The 15868-nt window shown below is 46.0% G+C and overlaps 1 protein-coding gene across 1 annotated transcript in view; it reads right to left on the reverse strand.

Moving 5' to 3' along the window:
* The window catches only part of LOC115087546 (4-O-methyl-glucuronoyl methylesterase 1-like), a 114858-nt gene that overhangs the window by 36177 nt on the left and 62813 nt on the right, over nucleotides 1-15868 (reverse strand). The window contains exons 7-9 of the mRNA XM_029594899.1: nucleotides 14457-14487; nucleotides 2593-2611; nucleotides 728-979 (exon numbers count right to left, since the gene is read on the reverse strand). Coding sequence (XP_029450759.1) covers nucleotides 728-979; nucleotides 2593-2611; nucleotides 14457-14487 — 302 coding nt within the window. The remainder of the gene's footprint in view (nucleotides 1-727; nucleotides 980-2592; nucleotides 2612-14456; nucleotides 14488-15868) is intronic.

Genomic DNA, 15868 nt, shown 5'->3' on the forward strand with positions numbered 1-15868 from the left:
AGAGACAGCATCGGTCCATGCTGGAAGTAGGGACATTCTGGGATGAAAACAGGACAGCAGTGACAGCTATGACTCAGAGAATACTGCAGAGGCTGAAAGGGAAGGGGAGGGGAGAAAGAGAGAGAGAGCTTGGAAGGTGGCTAGGGATGAGAAAGAGAGGCTGGAAGTGGGTAGGAGAGAGAGAGAGGGTGAAGGGGGTAGGAGAGAGAGAGAGAGAGAGGGTGAAGGGGGTAGGAGAGAGAGGGTGAAGGGGGTAGGAGAGAGAAAGAGAGAGAGAGGGTGAAGGGGGTAGGAGAGAGAGAGGCTGGAAGGGGGTAGGAGAGAGAGAGAGAGAGGGTGAAGAGGGTAGGAGAGAGAGAGAGAGGGTGAAGGGGGTAGGAGAGAGAGAGAGAGGGTGAAGGGGGTAGAAGAAAAAGAGGTTTGGGGGAGGGGGGAAGAGAGCCATGAGACAGAGTGATAGAAAGAGACTGGTGAGGGACAAGAGCCTGGGGGGAGGGGGTGACTATTACAGTATGTTGGAAGGAATTCTGGGGCAAAAACAACTATGTCTTTATAATAACCTTTTCTACATTAAAAATAATATATAATAATATATATAATGATTTATTACATTTTAAACAAAGACAGTGACATAGTGTATTACATTAACAAATAAAATATTCAACATTTTACAATATTCTGCTTTTTCTCACAGAATTCCCCCAGGAGAATAGACTTTAGTACTTACGGCCTGTCGGGTTCTGCTGGGGGCTCCTCCAAGGGGGGTTTGGGGGAGGGGGGCCGGGTAGAACTAGGGGAGGGGTTGGGGAAGAAAGACAGCACAGGGGATTGGGGGTGAGACACAATAAGGGAAGTCTGAGGGGGCAGGGAAGTTTGGGAGGGGGGCCTAATATATATACTTTTAATGGAGGGGGTAGGGGATTCAGGGTCAGGAGAGGGCGGAGGTCTTGGAGAAGCCCCAAAAAGAAGTTTGTTCAGACTGCAAAAAAGAAAAAGAAAGGAATTATTAGATGTAATTATGGATACACAAAAAGCCCAATCTACAAGGAAGATATTCTAATTACCCCTTCCTCTCAGGGCAAAAACCCCTTCCTCACTCATCTCCACCCTTCCTCTCACCCAGGGCAGTGACTCATCCTTCACTCACTATCACCCCTCCTCTCACCCAAGGCAGCGACTCATCCCTCACTCACTATCACCCCTCCTCTCACCCAGGGCAGTGACTCATCCCTCACTCACTATTACCCCTCCTCTCACCCAGGGCAGCGACTCATCCCTCACTCACTATCTCCCCTCCTCTCACCCAGGGCAGTGACTCATCCCTCACTCATCTCCACCCCTCCTCTCACCCAGGGCAGTGACTCATCCCTCACTCACTATCACCCCTCCTCTCACCCAGGGCAGCGACTCATCCCTCACTCACTATCACCCCTCCTCTCACCCAGGGCAGCGACTCATCCCTCACTCACTATCACCCCTCCTCTCACCCAGGGCAGTGACTCATCCCTCTCTCACTATCATCCCTCCTCTCACCCAGGGCAGTGACTCATCCCTCACTCACTAACACCCCTCCTCTCACCCAAGGCAGCGACTCATCCCTCACTCACTATCACCCCTCCTCTCACCCAGGGCAGTGACTCATCCCTCACTCACTATCACCCCTCCTCTCACCCAGGGCAGTGACTCATCCCTCACTCACTATCACCCCTCATCTCACCAAGGGCAGCGACTCATCCCTCACTCACTATCACCCCTCCTCTCACCCAGCTCAGCGACTCATCCCTCACTCACTATCACCCCTCCTCTCACCCAGGGCAGCGACTCATCCCTCACTCACTGTCACCCCTCCTCTTATCCAGGGCAGTGACTCATCCCTCACTCACTATCACCACTCCTCTCATCCATGGCAGTGACTCATCCCTCACTCACTGTCACCCCTCCACTTATCCAGGGCAGCGACTCATCCCTCACTCACTATCACCCATCCTCTCACTCAGGGCAGCGACTCATCCCTCACTCACTATCACCCCTCCTCTCACCCAGGGCAGTGACTCATCCCTCACTCATCTCATTCCGTCCTCTCACCCAGGGCAGCGATTCATCCCTCACTCATCCTCACTCACTATCATCCCTCCTCTCACGCTGGGCAGTGACTCATCCCTCACTCATACTCACTCACTATCACCTCTCCTCTCACCCAGGGCAGCGATTCATCCCTCACTCATCCTCACTCACTATCACCCCTCCTCTCACCCAGGGCAGCGACTCATCCCTCACTCACTATTACCCCTCCTCTTACCCAGGGCAGCGACTCATCCCTCACTCACTAGCACCCCTCCTCTCACCCAGGACAGCGACTCATCCCTCACTCACTATTACCCCTCCTCTTACCCAGGGCAGCGACTCATCCCTCACTCACTATCACCCCTCCTCTCACCCAGGGCAATGACCTTTCTCACTCCCCATCAGACTTCCTCTCCCTCAGGACAATGATCCACCCCTCACTCACCACCACTCCTCCTCTCACCCAGGGTAGTGACCCTTTCCCATGGCTCACTTCCCTTCCCAATTACTAAATAATTGATATATTACCAGTCTTCGATAAGATGGCCTGTAAGGAAAACATGGAACTGGTAAGCAAATAAAAATATTGATGCAAGCTAAGAACAGCTCTAATTTAAGGATCAGACTGAAGGACTGGGCAGAAATTATCATACAAAATCCCCACAAAAGTGAGTAATTAAGAAGTAATTTTCAAAGATATTCTCCCTGGTTTAATAGGTGCTTATCCACAGAGAATATCCCTTTGAAAATTGCTTCATCCTCCCCAGTGTGGAGAAAAGGGGCAGGGACATTCCCTTATGATTGGGGCTTTCATTTGGAAATCCTGGCACATTCTTTACTGCACATATGATGCACATGAAAAGGAAACTCCATGGGTTATTAACACCTAGAAATATGATGGCAGGGCTGTCCCCGGCCTCCAGAGGAACAATGTGCTTTCTTTTCTTTTTTAATTCATACTTTATTATGTGCTTTCTTTTCTATCAAATATAAGTCACTTCCCACAACTGCACAATATCTTGTGACATAATTATTTAAATTAAGCAGTGTTGTGTGAGAATCTGGCTGTCACCCCTTGCCAATCCATGTAGGATAACACAACTGGCAACGCGGCATGTCTGGAAGAGGGGAGGAATGCAGGAGCCCCCACGACCCCTTCTGGGTTCATGCAGGCTCTGTCTGGTCTACAGTGGCAAATCCACACGGAATAGGGAATTCCACAGTGAGGTGGCGACAGGCGATTGGCTGAGCTGGTATTGCTGGTCACCCTGGGGGCTGGGTGGACTTGCTCATGGCAGAAGGGAGGATCAGAGAGTTGCAGATGGAGGTCTAAAATCCAGACATTTTCCCAGATCTTTGCATCTCTGATTGGTGGTGCTATAACATTTTGTAAGTTGTTGGTACACATTTACCACCGTGCACTACTAATGTTATGCCTATATCACTATCATATCCTCCCATCTTGCCTCTTCTCTAGGGTGTACATGTTTAGGTCCTCAAGTCTCATCTCATAAGGCTTTTAATGCAGACTCTACTATTGTGTTTGGTTTTCTCTGCCATGCTATTACCCTATTTGTATCCTTTTTAAGATATGGCCTAGAGAACTGAGCACATTACTCTAAGTGAGGCCTCTCCAATAAACTGCACAGGGGCAATTACACCTCCTTTTTTTGATGGATTATGTCTTTCCCTAAGCATCCCAGCATCCCGCTGCTCCGGCCACCACCTTGTTAGACTGTCTTGATAACTTAAACTATCAAACATTATCGTCCCACGGTCTCACTCCTGGTTATTGCACACCAATGCTGCTCCACAAATGCATGTCTGTGGTCTTTTTTGTTCTGAAATTTACCTGCCAAGCATTCAACCAGCTCCTTAAGTTCTCTTTCCAATGTTAAAAAATTACTACATCCACCAGACTTTTGTACTGTGCTTCAAGCCTCCATCTTTCCAGTTCTTGACTATTGCAATAGCTTATACACTGGCATCTCACAAACTCGATCAAATCCTTGCAACATTTGCTTAATTCTGCCGCGCGGCTTATTACTGGTTCTAAATGATACGAACATATTGAGAGGTCGGGTAGGCTTCATGCCTGCCCGTCCAGGATAATACGGCGCCAAGCTCACTGATGCAAGCCTGGCTGGCATTATGCAGGGGGGAGGGGAGCCTTGAGGTGATTAGTTGGGGGGGGCAGGGGGGTGGAGCTGGAAGAGAGATTACCTATTCCTCGGGGTCCATCTCTCTTCCCGGTCGGGCATCTGGCACTGCATCCCACCCGCCCGCCCTTGTTGCTATTGTTTGTTGTATGGGGCTTTATCGTTGTCGCAGCTTCAGTGTGTGTGTGTGGGGGGGGGGGGGGCGTGGCGGGTAGCCGAAGCCGATTGGTGGGGGGTTGTGCTATGGAACTTGGTAGCTGACCTGACAGGGGGCAGGTCAGTGTTCCCTAGCCAAACAACTGGGTGTAGTTGTGGCTGGTACGGCGCCTTGCTGGACGGTGGCGGGGCTCGATTTATTCGGCTCCTTGCTTGATGGCGACAGGAGTTGTGGGGGTGTGATAAAGGTGGGCGCTTCATAGCCTGGGGGGTGCCCATCCAGCAGGCTGGGATGGCCTGGGATGCCCATCCAACCGGAGTGAAGGCTACTCTGCTCTACCTCGGTATATAAAAAAATGCTAAATAAAAATAAATAAATCTTGCTGGCTTGTGGTGGGTGGGTGCAAATGGGGGAATTCAAAGTTATATGTGTATGGCTTGGGCTCCGGGGTGTTTAATAAAGCTGTGGCCTGTTGACTCCCAGATCTGTGTTTGTGTATTATGTGGTTGTAAAGGGGCAGGCTTGGGCAGAAGCGTCAGTCCTGGCTGCCCATATTATACTCCCATCCTAGTGGAATTACACTGGCTCTCAATCAACGAATGCATCAAATGCAAACTTGGAATGCTCGTACACAAACTTCTTAATGATCAAAATTGTCACTGAGCGAACGTGATTTTAAGATTTTATCAACCTGCTAGACTTCTCCGCTCTTCGCAAAGAGGCTTACTGGAAATTCCATCACCAAAACTAGCCAAACTTCACATTACTCGTGAGTGTGCTTTCTCTGTCGCAGCACCAACCTTATGGAATTCATTTCTAATAGAAATCAGACAATGTGATTCACTCAACAGATTTAGAAAATTAATTAAGACCTTTTTATTTAATTTAGCTTATGGTTAAGTTTGTTTTTATCATTTAACTCTTGTATTTATCAAGTGTTTTAACTTAATATTTCTTATTTTTTGCACCATTGTAATATATCTTAATCTTTTATTTTAATTTTAATTGTATGTTGTTTTATTTATTGTTTTCTGATTCAAATTGTATATGTTATTTTGTTCACCACCTAGGCCTTTAAGTATTAGGCAGTCTATAAATCTTAATAAATGTAAATGTAAATCTTATATCACTTCTCGCTCTTTCTATTCCCTCAGAGGTGTCCATTCAGCTGCAGATATTTTTGTCCTCCAAAAAAGGCAAATTTTTTCTTCTGTTCCCTCCACAATATTGCTTACAAATATATTGAACAAAACCAGCCTCAAGACCGATCCTGGAGTTCCTCCACTAATCACCTGTCTCTCCTCAGAATTACTTGTATCTATCACTATCCTCTGCTGTTTGTCACCTAACCAGTTTTTAATGCAATTCATTGCCCTGAGACCCACTCCCTGGCTACTAAATGTATTAATGAACCTTCTATGCAGGAAAATATCAAAAGCTTTGCTGAAATCCAATAAACCACATCCAGCAATGATGTCCTTGAACCAATTCTCTAGTCACCATGTACCCAACAGCCTGTAAGTTCTGCTGAGAATGAGCTGTCATAGAAAGAACCCATTAAAATTCTGGATATTGCTTGTTGTGCTTATTCACCAAGTATTAGTGTGTCTCTTGGGCATCATCAAAAATGCCTAGTGTCTGAAAGAAGCCTCCAGTTCACCATGGGTCAGATAATGAACTAGATACTGATCATTACCCCCCTTCCCTAGCCCCTCTATAACCCAATTATGTTTTCCTTAATACTTCTGCCTTTGAAATGCACCCATTGTCTCTAAATGTTCCCCTAGTTTACTACCTCTACATACATCTACCTCTGTTCTCATGATTTATTTATGAATGTCAAACCTGTACACCATTATGAACTATTGATTTTCACATGGAATAACAGTTTATAAGACACATAAATAAATAAATCATCACAAGCATGGCCATTACATGAGGAGGGAGAGATACATGGCCAGCCATAGTGCCAAGGTACCCTCAGCTCCTGTGTAGCTCTGGGATAGGGAAGAAGGCATCCCCTTAAAATCCTCATTTCCTCTTCTGTTGCATTCCTTTCTGTTTTCACCATCCCAAAACTGGATTGAAGAGATCTGTGAGTTTCTGGGAATCACAAGAGATGGTTACCTGCATTGGAAAATGTTGACCTACATTTGAGAGCAGTATGACTTCCACAAGCTTAAAGACTGATGCTTGATGCTCTTTTCCATAAAGCTGGTCAAGATGATGCCATAAGCCTACAAGAATGTTTCTATGAAGTATTTAAAAATGGTAAACTCCCTTACACATCTGCTTCCACACCCTAAAGGGAGTTGAAGAGGCATCTCTTCATGCAGACCTTTGATAAGAGTGGGAGATGCTACATTGCCCATGGTCAATGAAGGGCACAGTTGGCTTCTGTTTGCACTCCTGCCTAGATGATGGGCATAGCCAAATTCTTCTCTTTTGGGCCAGTGGGACCGACTCTATTTTCTTAGCTGTCAATACCCTTGCTAACAGCTTTAGATCCAGATTAATCAGAGATATATGGCAATAAGAGCCACATACAGCCGGGTCTCGGCCTGGTTTCACGATGACCGTAATCCCCGCCATGTTAGAGTGCTTCGCTAGTGAACTCTCCTCTCTAAGAAAGTTAAACATATTTGTAGTGGGGTTACAAGTATATGAGAGAGGATTTTATAGTAGCTACTGGATATTCCATCCAAACCCGGGGATTTCCCTGATTTAAGTGACTGAATGGCTTGTAGAACTTCAGATTCCTTGATAGGGCTATCTAATAGACTTTGTTGTTCATCTGAGAGTGTGGGTAATGTGATGGTGTCTAGATATAAATCTATGTCCCCATCCTGTATGCTCTCATCAGTACTGTATAGTGAGGCATAGAATACCCTCCGAGGTGGTAAACATTTCACCTTTTGAGCTCTTAATTTCGCCTATGGAGGACTGGGCCATAATTGTTTTCAATCGCCTTGCCAGGTAATGTCCTGCCTTATTCCCCCCTTCGAAATAGATTTGCTTAGATATCTCTAGCGAATAAGCAATAGCCTCATTATCCAGGGTCTGTAATTTTGACCTAGCAGCAGTAAGATGTTTAAGATCATTTGGCAACTGAGAGATCATATGCTTCGAGATGGTTAGTAGGAGACCTTGCCTGCAATTTTCTTTTTCCTTTTTTACAATAGGACGCCTGGGAGATAATCAAGCCTCTGCCCACAGCCTTTGAGCATTCCCATACTGTACTGAAAGAGGAGTCTGTATTTATGTGACGCTGAAAATAGTCAAGGAGAGCATCTGCAATTTGCTTAACAAATGTTGTATCTTTTAGGAGAGCCTCATTCAGATCCAGAAGCTGGCCAGGGGTTGCATCTAGAATTTGTAGATTGAACCATACTGGTGCATGATCCAACCAAGTTGCATTGCCCATATTCACTTCCATTACTCTATTTTGAATGTTCCTGTGAATTAAAAAGAAATCAAGGCAAGAGTAAGATTTATGAGGGGTTGAATACAAGGTATAGCAACGGGATGTGTGATTCCTCTGTCGCCAAATATCTACTAAGCTCCAAATATTTAGAAGATCCATCAGAGATATCCGTGCATTTTTTGAGCCACTCGCACTGGAGGATGAATTATCCAGTATTACATTCCTGGATAGGTTAAAATCGCCACCAGTAATCACCGATCCTTCTGCATGGTGTTTCCAAAAGGGTAGCCAGTTTCTCAAATAACATCCCTTGAATGGAATTGGGAGCATAAATGGAGACCAGAGTGAAAATATTCCTCCCTAGGCTTAATACTAATAGCAGATAAAGGCCTTGGGTGTCAGCAATCTGAAAGAGTACCTCATGAACTACAGAGCTTGTATGCAGGAGTGGGTATCTTGATTTCTTTGTTTCTTTGGTGCTTGCTGCCAAAAACATATGAGGGTAATTGTGTAAGGATAATAAGTGCTCGTGGTGCTTGCGCAAGTGCATTTTCTGGATCATTGCTATCGCTATCCTGTAGGTTGTTAATTCTCGAGCTAACAAGTGGCATTTGCGATAGTGGTTTCCTTTAACGTTTATGGAAATATTCATTCTGCCATTTATATGAAAAGAATGTACAGAATAGTAAACACTTCAGCTCTATCTACCCCCCTTCTAGTAGATCCTTGAATATTTCTTGGTCTTTCATAAAGCATAGATATTAATAAATCCCCCATCTACTTACAAACCATTACCCCTCTTGACTCACTCCATCCCCCTATTTTGAACCACCCAACCACCAAAGCGATCCCTTCTAGCCCGGGGGGTGTTGCCAGCGTACCAAGAAGGAATACCCCCATCATACCTCCCCTCACGGAATACCAAACATACCAAAATTATGTGTTACATAATGATAACATTCAGTTTCCCAAACTTAACAGCCAGGGTTGAAATTATTGGTTAAGTTGAAAGTTGCAGTGACTCGAGGCTTCTATAAAACAGCGCTCCAGACTGCCATCAATTTACCATATCAAAGTCTGTAGCAAAGTTCTTCATCCTTGATCTGACATGGTAGCTCCCTAATTCTCAGAATGGCGACATAGATGGTGGCCATGTGTTATGAACGTTGGCCGCAGGCGGCCGCGGCCAAGGCCAACCCAACTCACATCATGTGTGGCCCTGCTCTCCTCTCCGGGTAAAATCGCGGCTGTGACTAGCTACTCCCGACACATGCCGCCTATCTTCCAGGACTTCTCATGGTGGTTGGGATGCTGCCGACCTCCATGTCTCTTCCGGGTCTTTCAAGGCGCGTGCACCACCAAGCCTACCTTTAAGGACGCTATAGCGGGAACCTCAGGGGCATCTCCTATTGATGACATCACCAGCCAGGATTCATAAGCACCACCTTGGGCTTGCACTAATCGACTTGGCAAGGAGTTCCTTCACTACTGGTGCTTGTTCCTGTCTGCCCAGACTTCTGTACCTGCTCGGATCTCTCCCTCGGTTCCTGGATTCTGGCTCGGGTACCCGCTCCACAGGGGCCTGTGTACGCTTCTCGGGAGACTTGTCTCTGGACCTCCCCACTCCTCGGGGTAGTCCCTGCGCCTCTCCAGAGGTCCTGCCTGTTGGCCTCCCCGCTCCTCGGAGCTGTCCTGGAGCTACTTTCAGAGTCTCTTGCTTTGCATTTCCTCACTCCTCAGGGTTGTGCCTACGTCCCTCCACCAGTAACTGGTTCTGTACTTCCCCTCTCCCCGGGGCAGTGTCTTTGTCTCGACGCCAGCAACTTGCTTTGCATTTCCTGCTTCTCAGGGCAGCGTCTACACCTCTACTCGTGCCTTTGCTCCTGCTCTCCGAACTCCGGGTAGCCTATATCACTGCGGCAAGAACTGACTCTGCGCTTCCCCGCTCCTCGGGGCAGCCCCTACGTCATCTGTTACCACGCTATACTACAGTTGTGTATTCTACTATTGCTGATCATGCCTCCTGATGGGGAGGATCTGTGGGGCTCCTCCTCTCAGACTATAACAACACTCACCTCGGGCTAAGGGCTCACAAACCCATGAATCCTAACAACATCTTTACCTGCTCTATGCTAGCGTGGCAAAGAGTCTAATTTCTGTTGGTGAGGCGCCATTTTGAGTATAGTAAAGTGTGATGGCTCACCGTCCGTGAGGCCTCGGGCGCCGCCCTTCCATCTTCCGTCCTGTGCCGCCACCAGCGGCCAAGGTCCCTGGAGTTCGACAGGCTCACGTAACTCCCTGGGTCCGTGCCTCCGCTGGCCCTGGTTTGGCTGGGCTCCTAAGTTCCCTTCAAGCAGGGTTGGGGGTAAGCAACCCCCCAATCCCCAAAGACAACACAGAGAGAGAGCGCTAGTTCCTTCAAAGCAGTTTATAACGTACCACCTGGAAACATTACTTGAGGGTTGTCCCATCCCCCTCCAGCCCTCTAGTTCTCTTACAAGCAGTGCTATTACAGAGTAACCTTTTACTTCTTATGCTTAGCGCTATTACAAGACCTAACACAACAGGCCCCTTTAGAGCCCTCCTCCTGGGCTTCCCCTTTAGGCTAAGGAGTATACTTTACCCCACACCGCTTACTCGGTATCCATATACGAACTGGAGGACTCCTCTCCCCCTGAACCTACCTCCATCTCTTCCTCCTTTGACTCCGAAGAGCTGGGTTTTTGTGGCCAGTTCCACCAAGGGGGCACGCCCTCTTCCTCCACCTCCATGGACTCAACAGTGTCTGCCTCATTAACCTCTATGCCTGCCACCTGTTCGCCTTCAGGCTTTCCTCCCCTGTCTGGTGGTGTTTCAGGGAAGCTGGGATTCATAGTCCTTCTCCTCTTCCCCTGCGCCCCCTGCTGTCTGGCTCTGGTATTCTTGTTGCTCTTATGGTAGCTTGTCAGCTCCTGCCTGCGGCCGGGCTGTGCTACATCACAAAAGTTTATCTTAATACCCAAAGCATTGAAAACATTTGCCGCCACTTCAAGAGTCTTTATCCAGGGTGAAGTTCCCTGAAATGTAAATTGAAGGTCGAATGGAAAAGTACAGCGATATTGAATTCCCTCTGCTCTGAGGAGAGAAGTCGCCTCTCTAAACTCAAATCTTTTCCTCAGTGTTGATGGTGCCAAATCCTGGTAAATATTTATAATGTGGCCTTCCCAGGTCCAATTAACCTGTTTCCAGACTACTTCTAGAATTTGAGTCTTCTGAGTGAAACTATTCAGGCAGAGGATAATGTCCTGCGGTCGTGTCCTGGATCTGGGACCCAAAGCAAAATGTGCGCAGTCTATGGTGATATCCTGCGGTGCAGATTCATTTTCCCTCACAGTAGCATTGCCTCCTGCTATAATAAACTGGCAGAGTTTTGTGGCCACGTCAGGATAGTCGGGTACTCCTATTATTCGGAGATTACACCGCCTCATGCGGTATTCCAGGTCCTCTAATTTATCTGACAGAGACAAAATCTCTCCGGTAAGGATTTTATGCTGAGCAGCTAAAGTATTTAATGCTTCATCATGGCCCTCTACTTGTGTTCTCACTTCATTGACCCGGTGACCTAGCATCGCGAGGTCTTCCCATACCTCAGATATGGATACCAGTAGTTCAGTCTTGTATTGCTTCATGTCGGAGCGCAGCTCTATGATCCACTCTCGTATCTCTTCTCTCGTTATCGGGCTAGAAGAGATTGTCAGTAGGGTAATTGCAATGAAGCCGCCGGCGCCATCTTTTACTCCTGCTTCAATCACGTTGTCCTGGGCCTGAATGGCCTGCCCGCTCTCATGTTCCAGGATTTCTGTCACGTGGTTGCTGAAAGAAAACTGCTTCAGATCAGCAGTTTTCTGCTTAGTCATCATGGTGGAGTCTTTTGCTGCCTTAGTCATGTATTGGGACAGCCAAAACTAGTGTTTAGGGGCTAGATTATAGTTTTTAAAGTTCAGTGGGGAAGAACTCCAATCTCACATGTCCATCTTGGTCACCTGCTAAAGATCACCCCCGATCCTGACTCCATTCTAATGCTATGGCAGAGTAAGCTTCTTAGATTTATTTGGAAACGTCGACCAGCTAGGGTTTCTAAGGCTGTTCTCTTTCACAATAAACTTAGACGGGGACTCCAGGTCCCAAATTTGGCCTGACATTTTGCTGCATCTCAATTGAGTGCTTTAATTCACTTGCATACAAGCGGAGAGCTAAAGCCTTGGTCCGGTTAGCTCAATGGGGAGAGGGTGATCCACCTTTGCATATTAGGGCCTGGCAACGGGGTAAGATGTGTCTTATTGGGCTTTCCCCCTTTTCCAGTTTGATTTTAAAATTATGGGGAAGATGGAGATTGAAACTAGTGGGTGATAAACAGTTGTTTCACCTAACTTTTGACGGAACCTGCGGAGATAGAGCGGTGGAGAAGGGTTTGTTTAATGGGAGCAGATATGGGATGGGCCAAATTGCCTCCTATTCAATACATTACAACAATGTTACCCAGTTTCTACAGTAGACGGATTTGCCTATAACCAGCTTATTCATTTCTTTACCTCAGCGAGGGTCGGTCAGGAGCTTATAATGAGCCGATCTCTTTTTAAACATTATTGTGTTCGAGCTGAGAAGCCTACCAAGCCCATATCTAAGATCTATGCCCTAATCAATCAGGAATCCCAGGGGAAAATGGCGTTCCAGCTTGCATGGGAGAGAGACCTGGAGGGTGCCCTTGGAGATGAGGAGTGGGATCAATGTTTCCTAGCTATTAGCAGGGGCTCGGTCTCCTCCCTAATAAAGGAGAATGGGTACAAGGTATTATATTGTTGGTATTTGACTCCAGCTCAGTTGAGTCAGATGTCTCATGGATGTAATGATAGGTGTTGGAAGGGCTGGGGAGCCCAGGGTATGTTTTTTCATTTGTGGTGGTCCTGTCCGGAAGTAATTAAGTTATGGGAGGCCGTGCTCCACTTTATTTACACATTGATTGGTTTCACAGTCCCCAGAGATCCCAAAATCTGCTTACTGTGCATAGCAAGAGGTGTGGGAGATAAGTCTTTCCAATGTTGGGTACAGCAGGTTTTCACTACTACCAGATGTGAGATTGCGTTCTGGTGGCAAAAGTCCTCAGTTTCTTCCTTACTAGATGTATGTTCCAGAATTGACAGAGTTTGTTACATGGGGAAATTAACAAATATAAGAAATGACAGGCTAACTAGTTTTGAGAGGATACGGTATCCCTACTTACAGTGGAAGCTCAAGTTCACGATGAGTGTTGGGAAATGAGAGGATATACAGGCTTTCAACTCCAAGTTGCTAGTTATCTAAGCTTTTGCCCATGGTTTCCTGTACTGTTCGCTAGTATTCTTCTCTCGGTGCCTTATCTGTAATCATTCTTCATCTGGACACTGTCTTACCTGATGTCTTTACACTGAGTATGACCGGGGGGGGGGGGGGGGGGGGGGTTTGAAGGGTTCTGGGTTTAAAGAACACAGCCATTCCTTTTTTGCTTGTTGGCTGTAAAGATCTTTATTGTTTGCATTATGCTCACATATTACTGTATTTCAGAGCTTATGTGTGAAGGTTGTAAAAGTGATAGTGTTGCTACTTGTTTTTCTCAATAAACAGTTAATTATGAAAAAAAGAAAGAGTCTTTCCTGGGCGCAGGTAGCTAATGGGTGTAACACAGCAGACATACAGGTGATTTCCATTGCTTCCATGCTATTTTGTCCCCACTTGTCTGCCCATAGAAATAGCAGGTCCAGAGTATATGGATTCTATCAGTGCACGATATTGCAGATACTGATCTTCAAAGGCAAACATCACAGACTGATTCCATTTTTTCCCTTTGTAAATGTGCTGTAAATTTAACAGGCTTCAAGAGCTCAATTAAATTTCCCACCCTGCTGGCAATTGAAGACTTTCCCTGGAATTACCAGATTGTTTAAGGAGCGATACCTTACAAGCAGTCAAGCTTCAACAGCAGCTGGGATATACACTTAGCAGTGTGTCAGGAAGAACTGGGCAGTCTCAATGGGCCAATTGGTCTTTATCCGTTCTCCTCTGTTGTGTTACTATCTCTGAGTAATTTAGATTCAGTCCTAGGGCAGAGAATCTCTCCATTAGTGTGTGGAGATCACTGATGCAGATGTTAAGAGGACAGGACTGAGGTCACCTTCCTGTCCCTCTCTCTCCTGCCTGAGGCCTCTGCGAGGCATTTAGATTTCTTTTACAACTCACAGAGATGATAAAGGGGGATCACCAAACTGAGAGTTTGTCTTGGGTTCCCAAATACCTTGCTATGGCCCTAGTTGCATACATGGCCATGGTACAGAAATGTGCACACCGCCGCTGCATGCAGGAATTGAGGGGTGGTCGTGCTGCAGGGAGTGGGCCTGATGTATAGATATGTCATGTCACTTTGGCTTGCCCCCTATTCCTACTTCATCTCCCTCTTGTCCCTATGCACTTCTGTCTAGTGATGCTACTGCCCTCATTCTCGTGTGTCTGTGCTTTTAGGAATACTCTTTTGTTTTATTTTGGTTTAACTTTGTTTTATGTGCTGTTGTGTAATTTTGTTGAATTCGCATGAGGCATTTTTAGATTACAATAAAAGGTGGAAAAAAATGTAAATACTTACATTTCCGATCAAAAAATGCCATGCTATCCTGCTAGAAAAAGAAATGAAAAAATAGCATCACTCATCTTTATTTTTATTTGTTTATTTATGAACTTTATTATACCGATGTCCGTAGAAAACATCACACCGGTTTACAATTAACCAAGAAAGAAGGAAAATTTGACTCTATAAGGGTCAAAGACCTGACAGGTGATATTCAGCACTACTTAGCTGGATAAGTAAGGATTTATTTTGCCAAGTGGCTGCAGCTGAACAGTAGGTCTAAAATTAGCCGGATAAAACTTATCAAGTTAAGTTTAAACTTATTTGGGTATATTCGGTGTCATAGCCATGCCGTTGAATATCCCATGTATGTTAGCTAGATCAGTCTTATTTATGTAACATAGGCCTAGAGCCACTAAGTCACAATGTTTTATCAAGGAGGGGGGTCACCGTGATAGTGGGGGCCCCTTCTCCGAAAAAACATTATGGCTGTATGGCACGTTCTTTTGTCTCACGTCCAAATACCACCGGACAAAAGAATGTGGTGAGCGTCCCTTTAACACAATGGTGGCCTCAACCTCATGGGACCACAATCACCTTAAACAGCCACTGCCCCCCCCCCCCCCGCCCCAGAAAAATGGTGGATAAACTGGGAGGTTGAGTGGGAGTCAGTGCTGACCCCCGTCTCAAGCTAGGTCTTCCACAAGAGGGGGCCCAAACCCCCTAAATGGTCAAAAAAGTAAAAATACTGCCGTGTGGCAATGATACAGACTCAAATGATACAGACTCAAAACTTGGCTCTTCAGTCAAGCCTTTACTTAATCTTCAATCGACCCATCCTTCCTTATAGACACATCTGTATCCAGACCAAATCACATCCTTATAGACACATCTGTATCCAGACCAAATCATATCCTTATAGACACATCTGTATCCAGACCAAATCACATCCTTATAGACACATCTGTATCCAGACCAAATCACATCCTTATAGACACATCTATATCCAGACCAAATCACATCCTTACAGACACATCTATATCCAGACCAAATCACTTCCTTATAGACACATCTGTATCCAGACCAAATCACATCCTTATAGACACATCTGTATCCAGACCAAATCACATCCTTATAGACACATCTGCATCCAGACCAAATCACATCCTTATAGACACATCTGCATCCAGACCAAATCACATCCTTATAGACACATCTGTATCCAGACCAAATCACATCCTTATAGACACATCTGCATCCAGACCAAATCACATCCTTATAGACACATCTGTATCCAGACCAAATCACATCCTTATAGACACATCTGTATCCAGACCAAATCACATCCTTATAGACACATCTGCATCCAGACCAAATCACATCCTTATAGACACATCTGTATCCAGACCAAATCACATCCTTATAGACAC

Source organism: Rhinatrema bivittatum, chromosome 3 (genome assembly GCF_901001135.1).
Source record: "Rhinatrema bivittatum chromosome 3, aRhiBiv1.1, whole genome shotgun sequence".
Lineage (NCBI taxonomy): Eukaryota > Metazoa > Chordata > Amphibia > Gymnophiona > Rhinatrematidae > Rhinatrema > Rhinatrema bivittatum.